The sequence below is a fragment of the Monodelphis domestica genome, chromosome 4 (genome assembly GCF_027887165.1).
Source record: "Monodelphis domestica isolate mMonDom1 chromosome 4, mMonDom1.pri, whole genome shotgun sequence".
NCBI classification, from domain to species: Eukaryota; Metazoa; Chordata; class Mammalia; order Didelphimorphia; family Didelphidae; genus Monodelphis; species Monodelphis domestica.
In genome coordinates this window covers 39,834,143-39,859,312 of record NC_077230.1, presented here as the reverse complement: position 1 = coordinate 39,859,312, position 25,170 = coordinate 39,834,143, and the positions used below count along the sequence as shown (strand labels likewise).

At 36.9% G+C, this 25,170-nt stretch overlaps 1 protein-coding gene across 11 annotated transcripts in view; it reads left to right on the top strand.

The window, feature by feature from the left end:
• SH3KBP1 (SH3 domain containing kinase binding protein 1) overlaps positions 1–25,170 on the top strand; it is a 505,965-nt gene that overhangs the window by 442,634 nt on the left and 38,161 nt on the right. For all 11 annotated transcript variants that reach the window (XM_056793311.1, XM_056793309.1, XM_007493470.3 and 8 more), the window contains one exon: positions 9,406–9,491. In XM_056793311.1, the coding sequence (XP_056649289.1) occupies positions 9,406–9,491 (86 nt within the window). The remainder of the gene's footprint in view (positions 1–9,405; positions 9,492–25,170) is intronic.

Sequence of the window (25,170 nt, the reverse complement as noted above, 5' to 3'; positions counted from 1 at the left end):
TTTGTGGAGATAACTAGATCTGAAGGCAATTTGACCAGCTGGTCCACTCCAGATCAAAGAGAGGATTTTGATTTCGCCAATCCGACCTGCATGTCGCACCTTAAACGATGCAGGGAGGATTTGCTTCAAGTCATTAAGCAATGCTGTTCCAAACCTAATGCCTGGTCCAAATTTGAAAAGGTCAGGCAGGAAAAGGGGGAACATCCTGCCAAATACATAGACCGTCTGTCAGAAATGGCAGAGGCAATCTTGGGTTTTAGAAGCAGAGTCACACTTGTGTCTCCCCAAATCCTCAATTTTATCTCATTTAGATTAGGGAAATCCTCATCCCTCTTACCTCAGTTTCCCATCCTGTTATCCCAGTAAACTCCCTGACTTGAAAAGGAAAGCAACAGCAACAACAACAATAACAAAACCAAATCACCTCACAAAGGTCTTTCAGCCAGCTTCAAACCTTCAGGGAGAGAGAGTGACTTTTTATCAGAGACAAAGTCCCCTCCCCCTTCTCAGCTCAAACTGCCTTCAAATGGGAACATTCTGTTGGAACCTTGGTTCTTGCATCTTGGTCCACAAATCTTGCAAAATCTCTCTCTCTTCATGTCTCTATCACAATACCTTCATCAGACATCCCCAATCATCTAACTATCCTCATAGAACATTGATCAGTCATCTCTAGAATTCTCTTTGTTGTGGGCTGCCTCTTTGACCACAGTAAAATATCAGGGTCACAAGGCTGGACTAATTTATGCTCATCTGAGTTCTAATGTTAAAACTACATGTTCACATGAGGACAACCTCTATATACCTTACACTTCCTTTATCTGCTTCTGCATATACTCCTCAGCCTTAATATTATTTATTATTTCTGGTTATGAGGAAGAGAACCCTCTGGACAGGCTAGATTTTCTTTGATAGACATATCACTCTGTGTATAATATAAACATATACAAATAGAAGTACACGTAGGTCTTTGTAGATGTATATATGCATGTGTATATGATGTCTTGGGGCCCTGGTTTACAGATAATCCCTAACACACTTTGTAGCTCTTGAGAATTCACTGATCTTAGAGTATTAAGCCCCAAACTAGACATCAGGAGAATAAGAATTTACTCTAGCTTTTGTTAGTGACTTTTTGAGTGATCTTGAGCTGGTCACTGCTCTGTTCTGTGTCTCATTTTTCTCACCCATGGAACAAAGGAGAATGCTTTCTCTCAGCTACCCAAATCATCATCAAAAAAATTTTAGGATATATTTTTCTACTTCCATAGGTTAAGATTCCATCAAATTAAACAATATCTAAAAGTTTTTTCAGTTTACAAACATTTGTCTTTCTCCTGCTCCCCCATTGCAAAAAAAAAAAATTACCTTATAACAAAGATGTATAACCACACAAAAATTCCAGGATTCACCGTATTCAGAAATCATGTGCTATTATATATATATTATATATATTAAAAATTAATCTTTTTTAATCACCTCTCTGTTGAGAGGTGGCTATCATGTTACGTTACACTATCCTTGTTCTCTGGAATCACAATTGGTCATTGCATTGATCAGAAGTCTTGAGGCTTTAAAGTATTTGTCTTTACAATGTCATAGCATACAAGATTTTCAAGAATAATACTAGATTTTCAAGAATAATAGCCATGGAACTTCCTTGATTGAAAACATCAATAGAAATATAATTCCATTGTTGTTTGGTCATTTTAGTCCTGTCTGACCTTTTGTGACCCCATTTGGGATTTTTTGGCAAAGATACCACAGTGGTTTGCCATTTCCTTCTCCAATTCATTTTTATAGATGAGAAAAATAAGGATAAGTGATTTGCTCAGGGTCACATAGTTAGAAAGCATATGAGGCTGGATTTGAACTCAAAAAGATGAGTCTTCTTGACTGCAGGTCCAGCACTCTATCTTCCCTGCCACCTACCTTTCCTGAAATTCAATTTACCCATCACTTAAAAAAAAAAAGCTTTTGTTTTTATCATCCTAAAGCACTTATAAATCATACAGTGTTACTGCTAGGAAGGACCTTAGAGATCACCTATTGCAAGCTATTCATTTTACAGAAGAGCCTGAGATGCAAAAAGAATAAATAACTTTTAGGTCATGCAAGTAAATAAGTAACATTAGTCAGGCTTAAGACTCTGACTCAAGTCCTCTGAATCCAAATTTGATCCTCTTTCCAGTTTCACACACACTGCCTCTGAATTGCCTATAAGAAGGTCCTAAATTACATTTCAAAATCAAATCATTCATGCTTCAAATTCAGTGATATAATTTTTGATAAACAGAAATGCTATAGCCTCTGAGTTTGTGGCTATTCTTTAAGGACTGCATCTTAATTGGCAATGTTAGTAACTCCAAACGTGTGCTTCCAAAAAAAAAATTCTATTTAAAAGAATACATTAGCATTGTTGTAAGATCCTATAAATACATTAAAGGAATTTGCAAATAGACACTTTAAAAAGTCACTTCCACACCTACATTTTGATCATTGTCAAAACACCAGCTGCTGTCCCCCTACTTAGAAGAATCAGAACCTTTTTTTAAAAAAACACCTACAGCATTTTTCAAAATAGGATTGCTTTTGGCTCCCATGTAGGAGATCCTTTCAGCCTGGTGTTTGTGACTGGCTCTTCCCTTAATGGATCATAAGTCAGCAGTTAGAAAAATGTGAAGGAGAGACATTTTCTGACTTGCCAACAGCTTTGGTTGTTGTTTTAGTTTGTGAGAAGGAACTATATTATAGTGTAGAGAAATTTGTTTCACAGTTCTTAAGATTCCTAGCTTAGCTTCAAAGTCAAACTGCTTCTAAAAAACAGAATAGGCAGGTTCCCATGAGACTAAGCCATCCGCCAAAGTTCTGTCCCTACACTTCTAAGGGCATGGAAAGGGCAGCCTTCTGTGAAGCTTGCCACATTAACCTCTGAGCCAATCTCTGACTCCTGTGGATAGAAACATTAAAGGATTACAGTTAGGGATAGGATAAAATATCGTTCCTGCACACAGACTCTTGCTGGGAGTTTGGTCCTTGGGGAGATCCTACCACAAATACACTAGCTCCGCCCAGAGCTTTGACCCAGGGATATTATGAAGGTGACCACTTAGTACACAACAAGGGATACTTTTTAACATTTTTTAATGTAAATGAATATTCTAATGCTAGAAAATGACATCTTTCATGGCATATAAATATTTTAGAATCTGAGAATTAGATCTGACAGGCTAGTACAGATGATAGAATTAGGAATTGGAATTAGAGTTAAATTCACAACCTGCCTCAGATACTGTATGATACGAAACATATTTTTTATCTTTTCAAAGCCCCAGTTCCTTCACCTCTATGCTATTTGCATTAATTGTCCCATGCAACTCTTTGAAGGCTATGCCTTATAAGATTTAAAGAATTATATTAATGCAAGTTGCTTTTATTATCTTGTGCAACTTCTAATTTGACAGATGAAGTAATCAGAGACTCAAAGGAGTTAGGTGATTTGCTTAGGGCCCCATAGCTACTAATTAGTAGACCTGAGTCCAGCAACTGGTCATGTTCTTTCCACTAAGTTAAGTCACATTTTTTTTTTCATTTTTAAAGTATTTAAGCCCAGTCTACAGGGACCCAGAGCAATTACATTTTAATAGTTTTGGGATCTGAAATGCCCCATTCCACATCTTGGAGGAAGACTTTGAGTTCTCCCTTTGGGTGGGACAGGGTTCCTAAATGTTCCCTTTTCCACTCTCCTCTCTCCAAGAGGTATGTTAGACTAGAATATTTGTACTCTATGGATATGATGCTCTATTTGGGTTTCAGAATAAAATCCATTTTCCTGGTCACATGGGTAGTGAACAAACACACATATTTATTATGTGTACACACACACACAAAATGCCCAAGCTATTAATAAAGCAGAAAGGTGTACAAAGTAGGGTAGAAAATAGAGAACACAAGGATAAATGGGCTTTTTGTCTCCCCCCAATAAGAAAAAAATCTCAGCTCAACCAAAGATCTCAACAGAGAAGTTAGCTCTTGGCAGGCTCTAGAGTTTCGAGAACTAGGAATCAAGGAACATATTAGAAGATCAGCTTTTCTCACATATCTATAGTTCTAGGGGCTCCCATTTGCCATTCAAAAGTTTATGGCTTTCATATTCTGCCTACTTTCAAATCCCGCTCTTTCCCTCTGTCTTTTTCTAATGTCTTTTCTCTACACCATGCTCAGCATCCTGGGCTGGGAGATCCCTCAGCCATCAGGAGGCACATTTCCCTACATACATACAGAGGTGTCCTTCAGAGAACTACCCAGCTTTCCAGGAGCACTTACACACTGATGGAGAAAAGAAAAGAGGGCAAGTAACAGGTGGAGAAGATGCAATTTTGACATGGAAAGATGTAGTTTTCCAGCCTTGCCTGAGGTCTGTACAAATGCCATGTTCTAGCTGTTCCCTCTTGTCTTCTGCTCTTCACATTTTTTATACAAGTGGAATCCAGTTAAAATGAACCTTTGAGGTAAAAACAAATCATAGGAAGTGGATTTTCCATGTTCAGAAAAAGATATGCCAATCTCCTTTGCTGGAATTTTAGGTTATATAGTATTTATATTAGTATTTTTAGAATGGCTATGTATTTAAGACCCAAGATTTGTTTTTTCAAATATATATCAGTTTGAGCTGCCTTTCTGATTCACTGCCTAACTTTCACCATGGGGCCACTGATGTCTCAGAATGAGAAGGGACTGCTTGTTATTCACTGTGCTCAGATAGTTATTTCTAGCCAAAATATAAAATCTGGTTATGACTTTTGATATTTAATGGATTCAAAGAATAATAGGACTTCCTAGGCACAAATGTAATAAAAGCAAATTCTATTACATCTTTTATAAAGTACAGTATCCTATTGTTTAGGCTTAGTACTAAACTAATAAAAATGAAAAACAACTGCTTTATCACTGAAGAAAAGGGATAATTTATTAAAAATGAATGCTTTTCTCTCTCATTAAAAGTTCCTTCTAAAAATTTCTTTTGGAGAACTAACTCCATTATACAAATTTGTATGTGATAAGGCCCTAGTCAAAATTAATGAACTGACAAAATATATTCAGTGAACTATTTCTAGTCTTTTGGCTTAGAAATTAGTTGCTTAAAAGAAAATGCTATTTTAATTTTTCTTAATTTTTTGAAGTTGACAAATGTCAGTAAACTTGAATAATTTCATTTAGAAAAAAATATGACAGCATAAATTACACATATATTTAGGTGTGAAGTTATTTTTTGAAAATATTATATACTAAGTTCACTATAGTTCCAAAAGTTGTCCTACTTGTTTGTTTCCCTCTGACTTCCCATCTGAATTGACTTAATTGACTTCATTGAAGTTTCTTTTCCTTCCTCCCTCCCTCCCTCCCTCCCTCCCTCCCTCCCTCCCTCCTTCCTTCCCTCCTTCCTTCCCTCCTTCCCTCCTTCCTTCCCTCCTTCCTCCCTCCCTCCCTTCCTTCCTCCCTCCCTCCTTCCTTCCCTCCCTCCCTCCCTCCCTCCCTCCTTCCTTCCTTCCCTCCTTCCCTCCTTCCCTCCTTCCTTCCCTCCTTCCCTCCTTCCTTCCTTCCTTCCTTCCTTCCTTCCTTCCTTCCTTCCCTCCTTCCTTCCTTCCTTCCTTCCTTCCTTCCTTCCTTCCTTCCTTCCTTCCTTCCTTCCTTCCTTCCTTCCTTCCTTCCTTCCTTCCTTCCTTCCTTCCTTCCTTCCTTCCTTCCTTCCTTCCTTCCTTCCTTCCTTCCTTCCTTCCTTCCTTCCTTCTTCCTTCCTCCCTCCCTCCCTCCCTCCCTCCTTCCCTCCCTCCCTCCCTCCCTACCATCCTCAGCCATTATTAGAGTACATATTGTTTGGGTAATTAAAGTTTAAGTTGAATCAGAAATAAGCTTGTTACCTGTGAGATCCCCCCAAATCAAGTCAACAAGCAAGTGCCTCCTGTGTGGAAGGAATTGTACGAAGTGCTGAGGATACAAAGAAAACGGTAAAAAAAAAAACAGCCTTTCAGGGAGCTCACAGTCTAATGGGGGAAACTACAAACAGTTATATACAGATAAGCTATAGACAGGATAAATTGAAAAAATCGATGGAGGGAAAGCACTAACATTAAGGGGAATTGGAAAAGGATTCTTATAAAAAATGAGATTTATTCAGTCTCTGTCAGAGTACAGAGTTAGAATTGGAATCAGAATTACTTTGGTTCAAATTTTGCCTCTGACACTAGCCATGTTGACTGTAGGCTAGTTGCTTAACCTCTGTGAGACTCAGTCTTCTCATCTGTAACATGACAGTTATAATGCCTTTACTACCTCATTCCCAAGATTGTAGTGAAACTCAGAGTATATGAAAAGTGCTTTGAAAACTTGAAAGTGCTTCTGGTTTTTTCCTTATATAATATATGTGCTGACAAAGCAGTATTAAAATTTTTTTTTATTTTCTCACCTCTCCCTCTGCCCCCAAGAAGGCAGGAAATAAGATATGAGTTTTACATATATTATCATATAATACATATTTCCATTTATTATCATTTTTGTTGTTGAGTCATTTTTCTGTATCTGACTCTTTGTGACACCTTTTGAGATTTTCTTGGCAGAGATACTGAGGTGGTTCACCATTTCCTTCTCCAACTCTTTATTATAGGTGAGGAAACTGTGACACACACATAGGTTTAGGTGACTTACCCAAGGTCATACTGTTAGCAAGTGTCTTAAGTTCAGATCTGAACGTGTGTCCTTGACTTCAGGCTCAGCATTCTATCCACTGTACCACCTCACCAACCAGATATCATAATTATTAATGCTCAAAAGTTTGGAATCTGACATGGCACTGCTTTGACATGCTTTGAAAATGTCATACCTATAATTATCTTTGCTCCTTCAGAATGCTACATTTTCCTCATGTCCCACTTTCTGTAGGAAGCGTTTCCCAATTCACCTTAATTCTAGCTCCTTCTCTACGATGATTACTTCTAGTTTCTCCTGTTTGTAACTTATTTGTACATGGGTATTCGCATGTTTTCACTCCCATTAGACTGGGAGTTCCCTGAGAGCAGGGACTATCTTTTACCTTTCCTTGTTAATATATGTTTGTTGACTGATTAACTTTCAGTAGAGCCAAATGTAGGAAAAAGAATGATAGCCAATGAAAAATCAGCAATGCCGAGGGTCCTCTAGATCTGTAGTGTTTCAACTCAGCATAGGTCCAGAATGGAGTTTTTCTCAGGGCAGCTCTTTTAGGGTCTCTGGTGATATTTGACAGTTCTGAGGGTTTATGATGCTATTTAGCTGATTCAGGCATCTCTGTTAGCTGTGGATTCCCCTCTCCACATTCCTCTCCTCACCAAACCTCCAATATTCATAAGCCCAATAGGTTGAGAAGTACAATCCCTAAGCTATTTTGACTAAGAAATATAAATGTGAAAATGTATTAGAGAATAGAGCATCATAGCAGGAATTCCACCATACCCCCAACAACTTTTTTCCTTCTCAAAATATTTTGGAGTAAAAATGAATGGGGGTAGCTCGCCCAATTTTAAAGGCATTTTGAAAGGGGCTAGGGCTTCGATCAGAACTCCATATTTCCTTTTAATTTATTTATATTAATTTTAAAATATTTTTCCATGGTTACATGATTTATTTTCTCTCCCTTGCATCTCCCCCCACCCCCCCCACCCCTGCCGGAGCTGACAAGTAATTCCACTCGGTTATACATGTGTTATCATCTATTTCCATATTATTTATTTTTGTAATAGAGTAATTTCTTAAAACCAAAACTTCATATCATATACCCATATAAACAAATGATGAATCATATGGTTTTTCTTCTGCATTTCTACTTTCACAGTTCTTTCTCCAGCTGTGGATAATGTTCTTTCTCCTAAATCCCTGAGGATTATCATTGCTTGTTGCATTGCTACTAGTAGCAAAGTCGATTACATTTGATCATTCCACAATGTTTCACTTTCTGTGTGCAATGTTCTCTTGGTTCTGCTCATTTCACTCCACATCAGTTCATGGAGGTCTTTCCAGTTCTTATAGAAATCTTCCAATTCATCATTCCTTACAGCACAATAGTATTCCATCATCATCATATACCACAATTGGAAATTCCACATTTCTAAGCTAAGTTTAGGTATATTTTTATGTTTCTGAACTAAGAAAATGACTCTGAATTTTGCAAAATAAGTAGTGCATGTTTTTCTTTCTTTTCAAAAAATTTTATTGATGCCTTTTGGTCTTTCCACCAAGGGATAAAGGAATAAGAGACATAACAACAGCTAGCAGCTTTAACATTACCTGGTAGATTGTATTTAACCCATTTGGGTTCCATACCTGCTCAAACAGCTCATAGGAGAGGTTTATTAATAAGTTTGAAAGACACTTTATAGGAATACAAGAGATTCATGATTTATAAAGAAATTGGACTAATTAATCTCTAAGATCCCTTTTAATTATGATTCTGCAATTTTTTTAGATGAGTCTTTTACTCCTTAGTTTCCATAGTCAACCATTGGACTCTTCCAACTCAGGGACCACAAAGATTTATGCATTACTATATTTAACTTTTTTGGAAACTGATAAAACCTTCCCCATGTGAATGTGCCATTTGTGTGTGTCCTTCTCTATACTATAGTGTGTTTGGGGAGACAATTCCAGAGGGGAAATGATTTTTCCTTTTGATGATGATCATGCAGGTTCTCATCTATTTTTCCCCAAGAGTATACTAATTTTATAGGATCTTTCCCTCTATGTACCATATTAGTAGACTGCCAGGATTCAGCAAGACATGATAAAGTCTGTGGCCATATCTAATATATTCCAGTCTCTCTCTACACAGTCTTCCAGGGAGATAATAGCACATTGTTTACGCAGAGTTAAAATTGACCATCTTCTGATAAAGAGGGTTATGTTGTTCTCTGGAAGGAGTTCTTTCAGCTGCTGTTCAATTGCTAATTTCATAAAAATTAATAAATTGTATTTCTGTGTCCCATTACATCTCATCTGATTTTTATGGTTTATACCAGTCATTTTAGTTTAGGATTTCATTCATGGTACTGTGTGGTGTACGTTGTTAAACACTTGTCCCAAAAATAGGCATCTTTCAGCAACATGTGTCACAGGGCTCTCCCTGTGAATACAGTAAGTTGACCAGGCTGCTTCAAGATAAAACTAATCCTTGTGGCAACAAGACTGGTTGGCAGCAGCTTTCTGTGACGAGGGATTGCGTGTACTCAGTGATTTTATTGAGGTATAAAGTTCCCTCCCCCCAATGTAGAATGCACTTGTTTATGTGGTCAGTGCAAGAAAGGTGACAAAAGACCAAAGACACCTTTAAACAAGTGAAGTTTTTTAACGTCTGGACTTTTTTTTTTTTTAATATAGGAGTGACAGTCCAAAGATTGACTTGGTGGTCAGTACAGTGTCCAGCACCTCAGAGAAGGACCTGTCAGACAGAAGCAATGACATTGGTGAGTAAGGACAATTTTATAGTTTTGCAGTTATAAATAACTTTAGGGCACTTGTTTTGCTGTGATATGCTACTCCAAGCAATGATGTGGGAGGTAGTATGGTCATTTAAAGCCAAGGTTAATGATACTTTCTTGGTTTTATCCAATTTTGTGAAGAAGGAAAATAAGGATATTTTCCATATTTTAAAAAAGCATTATTATTTTTCTGACTACAGAATTAATTTTATTTTAGATCTAATGAAAGTTGGTAGTAACCTTTTTTTAAAAATGTGCAAGCTGCCATGAATATTCCTATTTTGTGCTGGAGAGTAAAGCAGAATAACAGATTTAGGGACTGTCATAGAGAGATAGACACCAGTCATATTCCTTTCAGCATCCAATTTGTGCCTTGATTTTGTAATTCCCTTACACTTCTTGAATGATTGCATTACTCAGATCTTTTATCGTTTGGGGATCAAGAAACGAACATGGAAATCTTAAATAGGATACTAGCAAAAAGACTCCAACAAGTCATCACAAGGGTTATTCACTATGATCAGGTGGGATTTTATACCAGGAATGCAATGATGGTTCAATATTAGGAAAACCATCCTCATAATTGCCCATATCAACAAGCAAACCAACAAAAATCACATGATTGTCTCAATAGATGCAGAAAAAGCCTGTGATAAAATACAACACTCATTCCTATTGAAGACACTAGAAAGTATAGGAAGAGAAGGACCTTTCCTAAAAATAATAAACAGTATATATCTAAAATCATCAGCCAACATCATCTGCAATGGGGACAAACTAGAAGCCTTCCCAAAAAGATCAGGAGTGGAACAAGGATGCCCATTATCACCTATATTATTTAACATTGTACTAGAAACACTAGCAGTAGCAATTAGAGAAGAAAAAGAAATTGAAGGAATTAAAATGGGCAATGAGGAGACCAAGCTATCACTCTTTGTGGATGATATGATGGTCTACTTAAAGAATCCTAGAGAATCAACAAAAAAGCTAATGGAAATAATCAACAACTTTAGCAAAGTTGCAGGATACAAAATAAACCCGCATAAGTCATCAGCTTTTCCAACACATCTTAGCAGCAGGAACTAGAAAGAGAAATTCCATTCAAAATCACCTTAGACAATATAAAATACTTAGGAATCTATCTGCTGAGACAAACACAGGAACTATATGAACACAACTACAAAACACTCTCCACACAATTAAAACTAGATCTGAGCAATTGGAAAAATATTAACTGCTCATGGGTAGGAAGAGCTAACATAATAAAAATGACAATCCTACTCAAATTAATTTACTTATTTAGTGCCATACCCATCAAACTTCCAAAAAACTTTTTTACTGAATTAGTTCATTTGGAAGAACAAAAGATCAAGGATATCCAGGGAAATCATGAAAAATACACAAAGGAAGCTGGGTTTGCAGTCCCAAATCTCAAACTATATTATAAAGTAATGTTCATCAAAACAATTTGGTACTGGCTTAGAGACAGAAAGGAGGATCAGTGGAATAGGCTTGGGGTAAGTGACCTCAACAAGACAGTCTATGACAAGCCCAAAGATCCCAGCTTTTGGAACAGAAATCCACTATTCGATAAAAACTGCTGGGAAAATTGGAAGACAGTGTGGGAGAGATTAGGTTTGGATCAACATCTCACACCCTACACCAAGATAAACTCAGAATGGGTGAATGACCTGAACATAAAGAAGGAAACTATAAATAAATTAGGTGAACACAGAATAGTATACATGTCAGACCTTTGGGAAGGGAAAGATTTTAAAGCCAAGCAAGACTTAGAAAGAGTCACAAAATGTAAAATCAATAATTTTGATTATATCAAATTAAAAAGTTCTCATATAAACAAAACTAATGTAACCAAAATCAGAAGGGAAGTAACAAATTGGGAAACAATCTTCATAACAAAAACCTCTGACAAAGGTCTAATTACTCAAATTTATAAAGAGCTAAATCAGTTGTACAAAAAATCAAGCCATTCTCCAATTGATAAATGGGCAAGGTAATTTTCAGTTAAAGAAATCAAAACCATTAATAAGCACATGAAAAAGTGTTTGAAATCTCTTATAATCAGAAAAATGCAAATCAAAACAACTCTGAGGTATCACCTCACACCTGGAAAATTGACTAACATGACTATAAAGGAAAGTAATGAATGCTGGAGGGGATGTGGCAAAGTAGGGATATTAATGCATTGCTGGTGGAGTTGTGAATTGATCCAACCATTCTGGAGGGCAATTTGGAACTATGCCCAAAGGGCTTTAAAAGACCATCTGCCCTTTGATCCCAGGGATAGCACTACTGGGTTTGTACCCCAAAGAGATAATAAGGAAAAAGACTTGTACAAGAATATTTATAGCTGCACTCTTTGTGGTGGCAAAAAACTGGAAAATGAGAAGATTCCCTTCAATTGGAGAATGGCTGAACAAATTGTGGTATAGGTTGGTGATGGAATACTATTGTGCTCAAAGGAATAATAAAGTGGAGGAATTCCATGGAGACTGGAACAACCTCCAGGAAGTGATGCAGAGTGAAAGGAGCAGAACCAGGAGAACATTATACATGATACACTGTGGTACAATTGACTGTAATGGACTTCTCCATTAGTGGCAATGCAGTGACCCTGAACAACCCAGAGGGTTACAGGAGAAAAAAACTATCCACATTCAGAGGAAAAACTGTGGGAGTAAAAACACAGAAGAAAAACAACTGTTTGATCACATGGGTCAGGGGGATATGATTGGGGATGTAGACTCAAAATTAACATCCTAGTGCAAATACCAACAACATGGAAATGGGTTCTGACCAAGGACACATGCAATACCCAGTAGAACTGAGCATCGGCTATGGGAAGGTTGGGGGAAGGGGAGGGAGGAATAGAAAATTATTTTTGTAACCAAGGAATAATGTTTTAAATTGGCCAAATTAAAAAAAAAAGAAAAATGAACGTGGAAGTAGCTCATATCTTTTCTCTATAAGCAAAAAGATTTGAAACCTAATTAATATGGGGAGAAAAAAGGAAGGTAGTACTTAGTGCTACAAGAAGGATCTGACTTCTTTTATTTTGTGGGATCAGTTTTACATGGAAACTTTCTGAGACTTCTGGCTTCAATCATGCTATGATAGAAAGACACATCTTGCAGCAAGGTGGATTTTTTAAGAAGTTGAGGAATACTGTGCTCTGTTGCCTATTCATATATGCTTCCTTCTAGCATCATACCTTCTCATCAGTTAAGGCTTGGGAGCTAATCTTGAAGGATACTCAAATCTGAAGCACAGAGTTGAGTTGAGAGGGAAAACTCTAAGCAAATTAAGTTTTTTTACCTTAATGTGGGGAAGAATCCTTACTGTGGGATTTTAACTTGTTATTGGCATTGTGTTGAATGGCTGTATTAAAAAGGAGTGATAAGTGAAGAGCCTGATAGACTTTGGTGAGAATATTATATCTTTAATGTATTTGTCATATTGAAATAGAGAAGCAACATTGTAGAGCTTAGGGTAAGACAGGTTCAGTTCCTGCCTCTGACCTCTCCATGGGCAAATCATATGAGTTTTCAGAGCCTCAGGTTTCTCATCTCGAAAATAGGATTAGTAATAATTACACAGCTGATCTCATAGGTTTTGGGGTGCGAAAATGGAATAAAACTTTAAAGTCTTTTGTAATTATGAATTATTATTATTACTGGTATTGGTAATATCACTCATCATTAGCAATATTATTAATCATGCCTAATCAATGTCAATTATGTTTTAGAATTAATATTTTATGCTATGATTAATAACATTGATAATTAAAGGTTGTTAAGTAGCTAAATGTTGGTCCTTGGGTACTATTGATATTATAGTTAGTAAAAGTAAGATGTTTTGAATTATTGAAGTAGCTTTCTTTGATCAGTTCTGCGAGGTTGTTGTTTTTTTTCTTTAGAAACATGAAACTTTGACCCTTCTTTGCATCTAGAGAGGACTAGGCTCCTGACATCCTGAACAATTTTGGGGGGGAGCAAATTAATAATTTTGGTTAGTTAGAGAACTTCCAGTGAGAAAGCCCTCTCTTACTAATTCAGATTGGCAACTGCTTTGCAGTCTACAGTTTTGAGAGAGTTTCCAGAGAGACCTGAGAGTGGCTTACCCAGAATCATACAGCCAGTATTTGTCATAGGTAGTACTTAAAACAAGGTCTTCCTGACTGCCAGGCCAGTTCTACATTGATATAAGTATGAGAGGTATTAAGAACTTGATCAGATGTCCTTTTTTTTAGGGAAAGGTTACTCACATTATAAACTGAGATTCCTGTCAGGGTGGATTCTCACAGGAACAAGGAACAAGTACAAGCTTTGTGGTCTCCAATTTATGAGCTAGTCCTAAAACTTGGGGTTCATCAGATCTTACTAGGCTACAAGTTTGGGGTTTCTAGATTCCATGTTGACAGAACTTAAGCTGAGGAAAGTCTCAAGAAAAAAGGCCAACTCTTTCCCCTACTTTCCTCTCCAAATATTTGTATGTCCACAGATACTATAATATAATCTACTGCTTCCTTACCCAAACATTTCCAGTAAACTAAATTTTGCCCCAATAGCAAAAAGCCAAGAGTTAACTGGAGATAGAGACATAAATGTAAAGTGAGACAATGAACTTACCCTCTGTGTTGGGGTTAGGAATTTTCCTACATTGGGGTTCAGAACTGTTGTAACTACATTAAAAACTTTTCATTCAAAATAAAACCCCTAAAGTTGAAGAGGAGGGAACCAAGTGGACTGTTGAGGATCATAATATCGCATAATGGTCTTAAAATGAGCTAATTATTATAAAACTTTTATGTAACGTAATTAGCAACTAAGTGGTATATTGGATAAAGCATGGGGCCTGGAATCAAGAAGAATTGGGTTCATATGTGACTGCAAGCACTAGCTGCATGATCCTAGGCACGTTCTTTAACTTCTTTATGCCTCAGTTTCCTTAGTTGTAAAATGGTGATCATAAAGCTTCTACCTTCCAGGGTTGTTGTAAAGATCAGATAATTTTTATAAAGTTCTTAGCACATGGCCTGGCACCTAGTAGATGCTTAGTAAATGCTTGTCAGAGGCAGGAGAACCATGATTTGTAGATCAGAGAAGGTAGGAGTGTCAAGAAAGAGATGTAGAGTTTAATGCCAAGTAATGCAAGAAAATCAAGGAGAATGAAGATAATTTTTACGGTGGCATTTTCATTATTGTTTATAAGTGTTGTGCTTCTGTGTCATTTATAGCTTTGTACCTTAGAGGAAATTATTAGAGTAGTGTTCATTATGATTTTATTTAGGTTTTTAAAAATAACTTTTTATGCATATTTTATTGGGTTTTATGCCATAATTTCCTCCTGTATGTCTCCTCCATTCCCTAATCAGTGAGCAATGGGATAGATAAATAGCACAATGGGTAGGATGCTGGGCCTGGAATCAAGAAGACTCATCTTCCTGAGTTAAAATTCAGCCTCAAACACTTATTAGCAGTGTGATCCTGAGCAAGTCACTTAACCCTTTTAGCCTCAGTTTCTTCCTCTTTAAAATGAGTTAGAGAACAAAATGGCAAACCATTCCACTCCCTTTGCCAAGAAAGCCAAATAAGGTCATGACTAAAACAACTGAACAACTGTAATCAATGGTTTCCAATTCTTTGCTGTCACAAAAGTGCTGCTCTAAATATTTTAGAGTATTCAGGGACTTTTTTCTTATCAATGGCTTCTTTGGAATGGAGGAAACTAGTAGAGCAGAAATTTGAAACTGTTTAGATTTGGTGAATAGAATATTATCAGGGATAAGGCCTGAATATGTGATTTATTTGATATAAGGAACTACCAGGTCAGGAAATTCTTCTCTAGAGTACATGTCAGCACCCTTTTTTGTACCCTTTGTTTTAGAGGATTGCCTAGAATAACCATTAGTTTCAAGTTTCTTGCCCAAGGTGGCACAATCAATATCAGAGGCTGGTCTTACATTCAGATTTTCTTGCTTTATAGGCAGGCTCTCAGTCTAAACTACTGTCTCTCTTAGACCCACTATCTCTTAGGATAATGATGAATTATTAATTATTTTTTAAAAGTCTTTTTGTCTGCTATAAATAAGACTGCTTCTTTTAACAAAGCTATCACTATAGAACAATTATCATATTAAGTTGTAGAAAATTGCTTTTTCAGACCAGGCAAAAAAGAATTCTAGCTTGTAGGTAAAATCACTTAGTCTAGAACTAAGTTGGCATTTTCTGATTTTAGCTGACTTGAAATATTTATTTTCTCTTGGTGTGAAGTTGTATTTCACTTGACAAGATAGAAATCAAGGAAGGGCCAGGTGAGACCAGGGAATGAATGGAAATGCATATTAAATTACCCAGCTATCCTAGGTAAAGGAAATAAAAGCCTTTTCAGATTAAATGAGAATGGGTAAGGTTGAATAGTATAACATTTGCTTTTATGCTGACTAAATTTTAATATTACTACTAGGAGAATTTATTATTCCAACTCATCTTCTCTGTGCTCTTTATTCTCTTCCCAACAAACAAGAAATGTCTTTCAAAATATGGCATCTTGGTTGATTTTAATTAAATTCAAGAAAATCCCTGACTTTCCTCATCCCCTCAATGCTTTTTTGGATTCTTTATGTTTAGTGATGTCTTTCTTTTCCTTTCTATTCACATTTCATCAAGCTCTCTTCACCTCCATCCCTTTACCATGGGTAACTCCTCTTCTTCACTAGATAAGGGTAAGGAATTTTCTTTTCCATCTCTTTTTGAACCTTGTCAAAAATAGTCTGCCTTTTCTTACCACACTTTATAATGTAGATGACCCATCTTGGTACCCACTCGTGACGTGCTGTAGAGGGATTTGCACTGTAGAATGGCTTTCTTTTCTAACTCCATGTCTGCCTCAAACTTCTTAAGGAATGTGTCTGGCTTGGTGCCCGTGTACTCTCTAGTGCCAAGGAATTTATTCACTTTGAGCTGTTTTGTGGAAAGAGCACTGTGCTAACTGAGTTAATATTTATAACTCAATTCAAAGCCCCTGGATTAAAAAAAATAAACACACACACATTAATGTATCAATTCAAAGGAGAAAATGTTAGAAATACCAGTAGATCTTACTTAATAATACTGATTTTTGAGAAAGCTTGTGTAAAAGTCAAATTTTTATAGACATTCATATTTTAAATACATTGAGAAAATTTGATCTTTAAACTGTGATGGATCTGTTTTTATGCAAATTTTCTCAGTTATGCATTTAATGAACTAAAATTTTTGAATCCCATGTTTTCATAAGTCAAGATAGACCTATCTCTAGTTGCAGGGTGTTCTGTCAATGGTGCCAGTCCTTTGGGCCCACTTTAAGGTATGTTCTTTTGGAATATTCTTGTGAGGATTTTCTGTTGTGACAATTTGATGTTGGAATTGTTCTTCCATGGTTTTTTAGACTGAATATTGTATTATTCACCAATTTCAGGTGTGTTAAAATCACATTAGGTACCAGCTTCAGATTAAAATCTAAACTACAAAATGGAATTCAGTATCCCCTACTGCCACAATTAGCAGCAATCTCTTATTACAAAACCCTCTGGGCATAGATTTATAAGAAGATTGGCAGACCAAAAAAGAAGGCAAATATATGTAATATATGTATGTATGTATATATATACATATATAAAATATGTAATAACTGAAGGCACAAGTTTTTCAGAAACCCATGATGATCTAATTATTAGGTGAATTTGAACTCTACTCATAAAAAGATATGCTTCACTTTACATAATAACTACACTTGAAAAGGCATGAAAGTCAAATTGTATTTAAAATATATGAGAATGTTTTCTTATAGTAAAGAAATATCCTATGAAGCAAAGAATCTCTCCCATATTTGTCTGCTTCTTGCCACTAACACTAGGGAAAATATATCAGTATCATTTTCATAAACTCTTTTTCTTTCCCTACAAACCCATAATTCTTTTGAATTTCCCATTTTCTGCCCTGGAGATTGGTCAGTCAGTCAGGAAGCATTGTTTAAGTAAGCCCTTCCTGTGTATCAGCTATCATGCTAATTAATGGGGATGCAAAGGAAGACAAGAACATCATTCCTGCCCTTTGGGAGCTCACATCTTTAGTTGACATGTAAAAAATGCTATATATAAACTATATACAGCATAAATGCAAGGCTATCTTAGAGGGAATATTCTAGCAATAAAAACTGGGAAATAGTGCTGGAGAACCAAGTCTATCTCATGCAGAAAGTGGAATTCCAGCTGAGTCTTGAAAGAAGGTAGAATAGTCAGGAAATGGGGATGAGGAAGGAGAGCATTCAAGGCCTGGGGGACAGTCAGTGGAATGTCCACCCTCCTGGTCTCCTTCAATTGCAACCTGGTCATTATCTCCTCATTCACCCTAGTCCCACTTATCCAATCAGTTGTCAAATCTTGCTGTTTTAACCTCACTATCTCTCCTTCTGGTCTCCTTTCACTAGTCAAGAAATAGTTAAGTGCTGATAAGCATATCACTTAATTAGATATGATCAAATGAAGTTTGGAGTTTCTAGGAAATGGATTAGAATATCTCCCATTTCATCCCTCCCTAAATCTGGAGTATTTATTCTTTGGAGCTATTATACCAGTTTAATACCTTCCTCGTGTTATGTTTTTAAAAAATAAATAAATGTAAGAAAAGCATGTTCAGGGAGGACTAGCTTCTCTGGTACAAGGGCTTGTTGAGCCTCGTTCAGGGCTTCTTATCCACCTTTGGTCTGCTGCTCACCCAACTCTCACCTCTGGCTCCCAGAAGCTAGAAAACCATCTCACAGATGGGCTAAACCATGTTAAGGGTAACCCACAAACTTCAAACCTATCAGTGAGACAAGAAACAGGTCAGCCTGATTGGAGATGCCACTATTAATAAAACATAAGATGATAAAAATCAGAATACCTTTTTAAAAATGAGTTAGGGTGATTCTACCCTAAGCATGTGAAGACTTCCCAGCAGAATGGACAAAGGAGAAAAATTTGTTCCAAGGGCCATGATAGTGGCTGAGTCAGGATCTTGGTCAACCATGGAAGACTCTGGTCATCCACTGCTTCCTAGCCATTACTAGTTGACTTGGTTTTTGTCTTGCCACTGGACTTGGATAACTCTGGAAGGGAGAGTGAGGCTCTTGAATTTGTGCAATTCTGCCTCACTTTAATCCAATTCTGTGCCAGTCAAAAGACAACAGCCTTAATGTGGTTGGTTCTCTTCCAAACAAAGGACTAGTAATAATACTTAAGTGCTTAGGTACTTCGCTTAGCCCTCAGGATACAGAAGTGAAATAGAAAGTCAGTCCTTTCCCTTAATCTAATAAGAGAAGATACACATAAAAGCTAAACTGAAAAACTGGAGTGGAGGATGCTGGGTGGGCTTAGAGTGCAAATCTCAGCCTCTGGAGCCCTTATCACTCCTTGCCTGAGTAGAAGAGTCAAATGAAGAGTTTTTCTCATTGGCAAAACTGAGAATATTTGTAGACAAGGCAGAGAGAAGCTATTAGTAGGAGAGATTGAAGCTGCATGAAGGAAATCAAGGATATGGTAAGAACCAAGCATCCCACAGGTCTATCCCTACCAGGGGCAAAGAGATGGGGCAGCTTGATGGTATAATAGTTCTAGTGCTGAACCTGGAGTCTAGAAAGAGCTGAGTTCAAATGCCACCTCAGACACTTATTAGTTGTGTGAACCTAGACAAGTCACTTAGCCCTGTTTGCTTTGTTTTTTTTTTAATTATTTATAAAACCATTCAGAAGGAAGTGGACAAACCACTCTAGTATCTTTGCCAAGAGAACCCTAAATGGCTTTGCAAAGTGTAGAATACAAACAGTAACAAAAAAGGGGCAGAGATGTGATCGGTATCAGATAACTAAAGAACATATTCCCCACCCTCCCCACTCTCACTTCCCCCACCATTGTTTTTATTCTCTATGAACCTAGTAAACATTTAGTTGATAGATTATATCAAAAATACTATAAACTGGTTTCTTCCTGAAAAAAAAAAACCAAAACAACAAAAACATTTCAATGTATTTGAAGTATTTACATTTTACAAAGAATATTGATAGGGAATTTTAACATTTTACTTCATACTTTAGTATGATTTCCATTCCTGGAAAAGGTATCATAATTTGTAACAGTGTAATTCCAGACTGGTTTTCCAGTAGACCCAATCATTTAATTGGGTTTAGGTTCATGACCTTTAAAAGAAATAACAAATACCATATATGGTCAACTACAAATGACATATCCATCTGCTGTATGGTATAATGTTTTGTTTAAAATATATATTCCATATATATTACTATGGAAATATGCATGACTTCACATATTTAAGCAGTATCAAGTAGCTTGAACCTCTCAAGGAGGAGGGGTAAGATAGAAGGGAGGGGAAAAAATTGTAACTCAATATTTTTTTAAAAGGAATATTTAAAAATTGGGGGGGATTTAATTTAAAATGTAATTGGGAAATATTTAATGAAATAAAAATATTTTAATATATAAGTAGAAATACTATAATGACTATATGTAAAACAGCAACCAATCGCATTTGATTTACTATGATATAATAGTATAGCATTAAATCTTCTCTTTCTCACAATGACTGCTCTTTTTCTGCCAGGTATCACCAAGTGAAGACACATAACCCTTTCTTTCCTTTACCACACTGATAGCTGATGGGTCTGCCTGCCTCAAGGCTCTTCCCATTCTAGTCCATCCCTCACTCAGCTGTCACATTAATCTTCCTAATGAATAGATCTAATCATGTCATTACTGCCCTCTCTAATCAGTAAACTATTAGCTCTCTATCACTTCCAGGATCAAATAGAAAACCCTCTGTTGGCATTCAAAGCCTTCCCAACCTAACCTCTTTTTTTTCCAGTTCTCTTATATCTTACCCCAATCTATTGACATCATTGGCCTCCTTGTTGTTCTTCAAACAAAACATTTCATTTTCACTTATAGTTCTCTGTGTCTGGGGTTGGGATCAAGAAGCCCTAGTTCAGATGGAGCCTCAAATACTAGCTGTGTGATTTTACTTTTATTAACACTGAAAATGAGAATAAAGATAGCATCCACCTCTGAGGATTCTAGTGAGAATCAAATTCATTAGGTAATATTTGTTAAGTCCCTGATACATAATAAGTGATTAATAAATGCTTGTTTCCTTTTCTTCCCTCCTCTTCCTTCCTGGCTTCTTTCACATCCCAGGTAAAATCTCATGCTCCATGAGAAACCTTTCCCAAGTGCTTTCCCATTGATTATAACTCCTTTCTATCTTGTATTATTTTGTTTTTGTGTCGTCGTTTTGACTCCTAATAAAACATGAGCTCCTTGAGAACAGGGACTATCCTTTACCTTTTTTTGTATACCCAAATACTTTCTTTTGCACTGTGTTTGGCACATAATAGGAGTCTGATAAATTTGACTATTTATTGACTGAGGGTCATGGAATTCATTGGGGCTTTTTCAGGGAGATTTTTATAGTTATCTTTGAAGATACTTTTAAGGAAGACATGAATTGAGGAGAATTATGAATGAAAACTTAGAAATTGTTGACTAATGTAGAAACTGAGCCAAAGAAAAATTGTTAAAAGTAATCACAAACCTAGGTCTCCATTATCCACTCTGAGCAGCAATCAATGTATGTATCAGAATAAAAGAACAACAAAAATAGAAGAAACCTCTCAGAATGATGGAAAAGAAAATAAAACTGAAAAAATGAGGTAAGCCCATACCCAACAACATCCCCAGTGCAAGGAATAGTTATTAGTAAAGGATAAAGGAAATAAGGAAAAGTCTCCTGCAAGAAAGAACAGTTCAACAAAAATAAGCTAACCCCAAAGAAGCAAAAATGGAACTGTGAAAGATAAACTCAGGGGGGGGGGGGGGAGGGAGAGATAGGGGCAGGTCAGTGGAGGTCTAGAGGAGGAGGTCCTGGGTTGAAAAGGAAACTCCAACACTTCCTAGGTGTGGGACCCTGGGCAAATCAATTAACCCCTATTGCCTAGCCCTTACCACTCTTTTTCTTTGAAACCAATACTTAGTATTGATTCTAAGACAGAATGTAAGGGTTTAAAAAAAAAAAGAAGAAGAAAAAGGGAAACCAAAATCTGGCATCCGTAAAGCCTGAATTAAAATCAGCTAAAAGAGAAACAAACAAAAAAGATGAAACAATGACTTGACAACTTGTAATAATTTAAAGAAAACACTGTGTCCTCTGAGATACAGTCTGAACTCAATGGAAGACAAAAATGCACTGGAAGAAGATGTGGTATGCTCAAAGGTGAAGATAACATCTAGAAGACAGAGTTTGAAAAAGCTTATGAGAATTGGTGTTCCATAAATGCATCAACAAGGAACATGAATGAGGTTGTTTAGGAAACCATAAAAGAAAACTCAAATATATACTGAAATGTCTTCCTTCAAGACCAGGAATGGCAAGGGTGCCTAACTATGACCAATATATACTTTATGTAGTTCTAAAAATGCAATATAAAGCAATGTGGCAAGAAAAATACATTAAAAAATATTTAGAACACAAAATAGCTTAGAAAACCTATGAGAATGGACAAAAAAGAGAGATAAATAGCTTTAATAGAGTGCCAGGATACTGGCAAGAAATAAGTTTTTTAAAAATCAGCATTTCTATATTTCTGATAAAAATGAGGAAAATGGATAAAATGAGAAATAGTATTTAAAAATCAATGTGTCGCACTTCCGGGTAAGCATGACTGCAGATTAGACATGGCTCGCGTCCCCTCCTCAGACCCAATGATATAGAAGACTTCAAAAGACCCTCAAAAAACCATCCTTATAAGAATGGAGGGCACCTACAGAAGGGAGCAGAACGGAAGCTATGTGGGACACGGGCATTTCCACACTATAAGGGAATGAAAAATCTCCCTCCCAAACCTGAGCTGAATTACCCTCCCCCACCACACCTACAGAGCCAGAGTTAAAGTCAGCGCATGCCAGAACCAACAAGTGAGGGAGGGGTGCACCAGGAGTGAGCAACGGGCAGCTCCAGGTCTTGGAAGCTACTAAGACCACCAAGGACTTATCCCTGAGAGCAGTAACACCCGAAACACCGGCAGGCAGACAAGGGGAGCTCAGATCTCAGGTGCTAAGAACAAGCGTGCCACAATCAACGAGTGTGTGAAGGGAACCCCTGAAGTGAGCAAGGGGCACCTATAGGTCTTGGGAGTTGACTAAGACCACCAAGTACCCACCCCTGAGAGCAGTAACACCCAAAAAGCCAGCAGGCAGGGGAGGGCAGACCTTGGACTCCCCTGGGAAGATAGTGCAGTTGTGGAGAAGTGAGAGCTGGCCCGAGGCAAAAAGCCTTGATCCATACACAAAGAGCCAGCTCTCCTCACTCAGATTTCTGACTGGAAAAGGAAGGGAAAACCATAGAGATGGAAAACAGTGCCCAGGGACAACTTCCCAACACCAAGAAAAGCAAGAAGAAGGAGTTGACTTTGGATAGTTTTTTATGGAGGAAAAATACAGAGGAAATAGCAGAAGAGGAAACCCAAATAAATGCTCCAAAACCTTCCAAAAGAGATGGAAATTGTCCACAAGATCTTGAAGAATTTAAATTAGAGATTATCAAAAAGATGGAAGCCTTCTGGCAGGAAAAATGGATAAATTGCAAAGAGAATTTAACAATCTGGGGGTCAAGAACTCCGAATTGGAGAAACAGCTGGAAGCCACAAAAAACAGGATAGACCAAACTGAAAAGGAAAACCAGGCTTTAAAGACCAGAATTAGGCAACTGGAAGACAATGACCTTGCAAAACAGCAAGAATTAATAAAGCAAAGTCAAAAAATTTACAAATTAGAAGAAAACATAAAAAATCTCACTGAAAAGATGACAGATCAGGAAAACAGGAAGGAGAGACAATCTAAGAATTATTGGTCTACCTGAAAAGCCAGAAATAAACAGGAATCTTGACATCATAATACAAGATATCATCCAAGAAAACTGCCCTGAGATTCTAGAACAAGGGGACAAAATAGACATTGAAAGAATTCATAGAATACCCTCTGCACTAAATCCCCAAAAGACAACTCCCAGGAATGTAATTGCCAAATTCCAAAGCTTTCAAGCTAAGGAGAGAATCCTATAAGAAGCCAGAAAGAAACAATTCAGATACCAAGGAGCTCCAATCAGGATCACACAAGACCTGGCAACGGCCACACTGAATGACCACAAGGCCTGGAACATAATATTCAGAAAGGTAAGAGAATTGGGTCTTCAACCAAGAATCATCTATCCATCAAAACTGACTATATACTTCCAGGGGAAAGTATGGATATTCAACAAAATAGAAGATTTCCAAGTATTTGTAAAGAAAAGACCAGAACTCAGTGGAAAGTTTGATATCCAAACACAAAGAGCAAGAGAAACATGAAAAGGTAAATATGAAAGAAAGGGAAAAGGAGAAAAATGTTTTTTCTTGTATTCAAACTCTCTTCTATAAGATCTACATTTAGAGCAAATTATATGTATTAATATATGGGGGAAATGTTATGTGTAATTCTCAAAAATTGTATGCATTATTAGAGTAATTAGAAGAATCCCTCATAGGGAAAAATTGGGGCATTAAGATGATATGGATAAAGGGGGGGGGAGAAAGAAAAAGGGAGGGAGGGAATCAATGATGGTATCAAGATATACTTGAAGAAATAGAAATAAATTAAATAGAATAATCCTTGTCACACAAAGATACACATAGAAAGGGGAGGGGAAGAATTCTCTTATAAGAATGAGAGGAAGAGAGTGCTAATTGGTACTACTTACTCTCAGTGAAATCAAATCTGAGAGGGAATAGCATATAAAACCATTGGCATCTTGAATTCTATCTTATCCAACATGGTAAGGGAGAAGGGAAAATTAAGGGGCAGTAGGGGGGGAGGGAGTTGAAAAAGGGAGGGAAGGAGAGAGGGGAGGGAAATTAACAGACCCTAAAAAAAAAAACAAAAGAAAGTAACAAAAAGTGAGGGGTTAGAAAGGGAAGCATATCAAGGGAGGGGATTGGGGGACTGATTTAAAGTAAACTACTGGTTTAAAAGGTTATAGCAAAAGAAGAAAGGTCAGAATTAGGGGAGGAGATCAAAATGCCAGGGAAGTCACAAGTGACAATCATAACTTTGAATGTGAATGGGATGAACTCACCCATAAAATGTAGATGAATAGCAGACTGGATTAGAATCCGCGGATTAATACTCACAAGGTCAGAATTAAAGGTTGGAGTAAGACCTATTGGGCCTTAACTGATAGAAAGAAGGCAGGAGTTGCAGTCATGATATCTGACAAAGCCAAAGCAAAAATAGACCTGATCAAAAGGGATAGGGAAGGTAAATACATCCTGATAAAAGGGAGTATAGACAATGAGGAAATATCACTAATCAACATGTATGTACCAAATGGTATAGCACCCAAATTTCTAATGGAGAAACTAGGAGAACTGAAGGGGGAAATGGATAGTAAAACTATATTAGTGGGAGACTTGAACCAACCACTATCAAATTTAAATAAATAAGAAAGAGGTAAAATATGTGAATGAAATATTAGAAAAATTAGAGTTAACAGATATATGGAGAAAAATAAATAGGGACAAA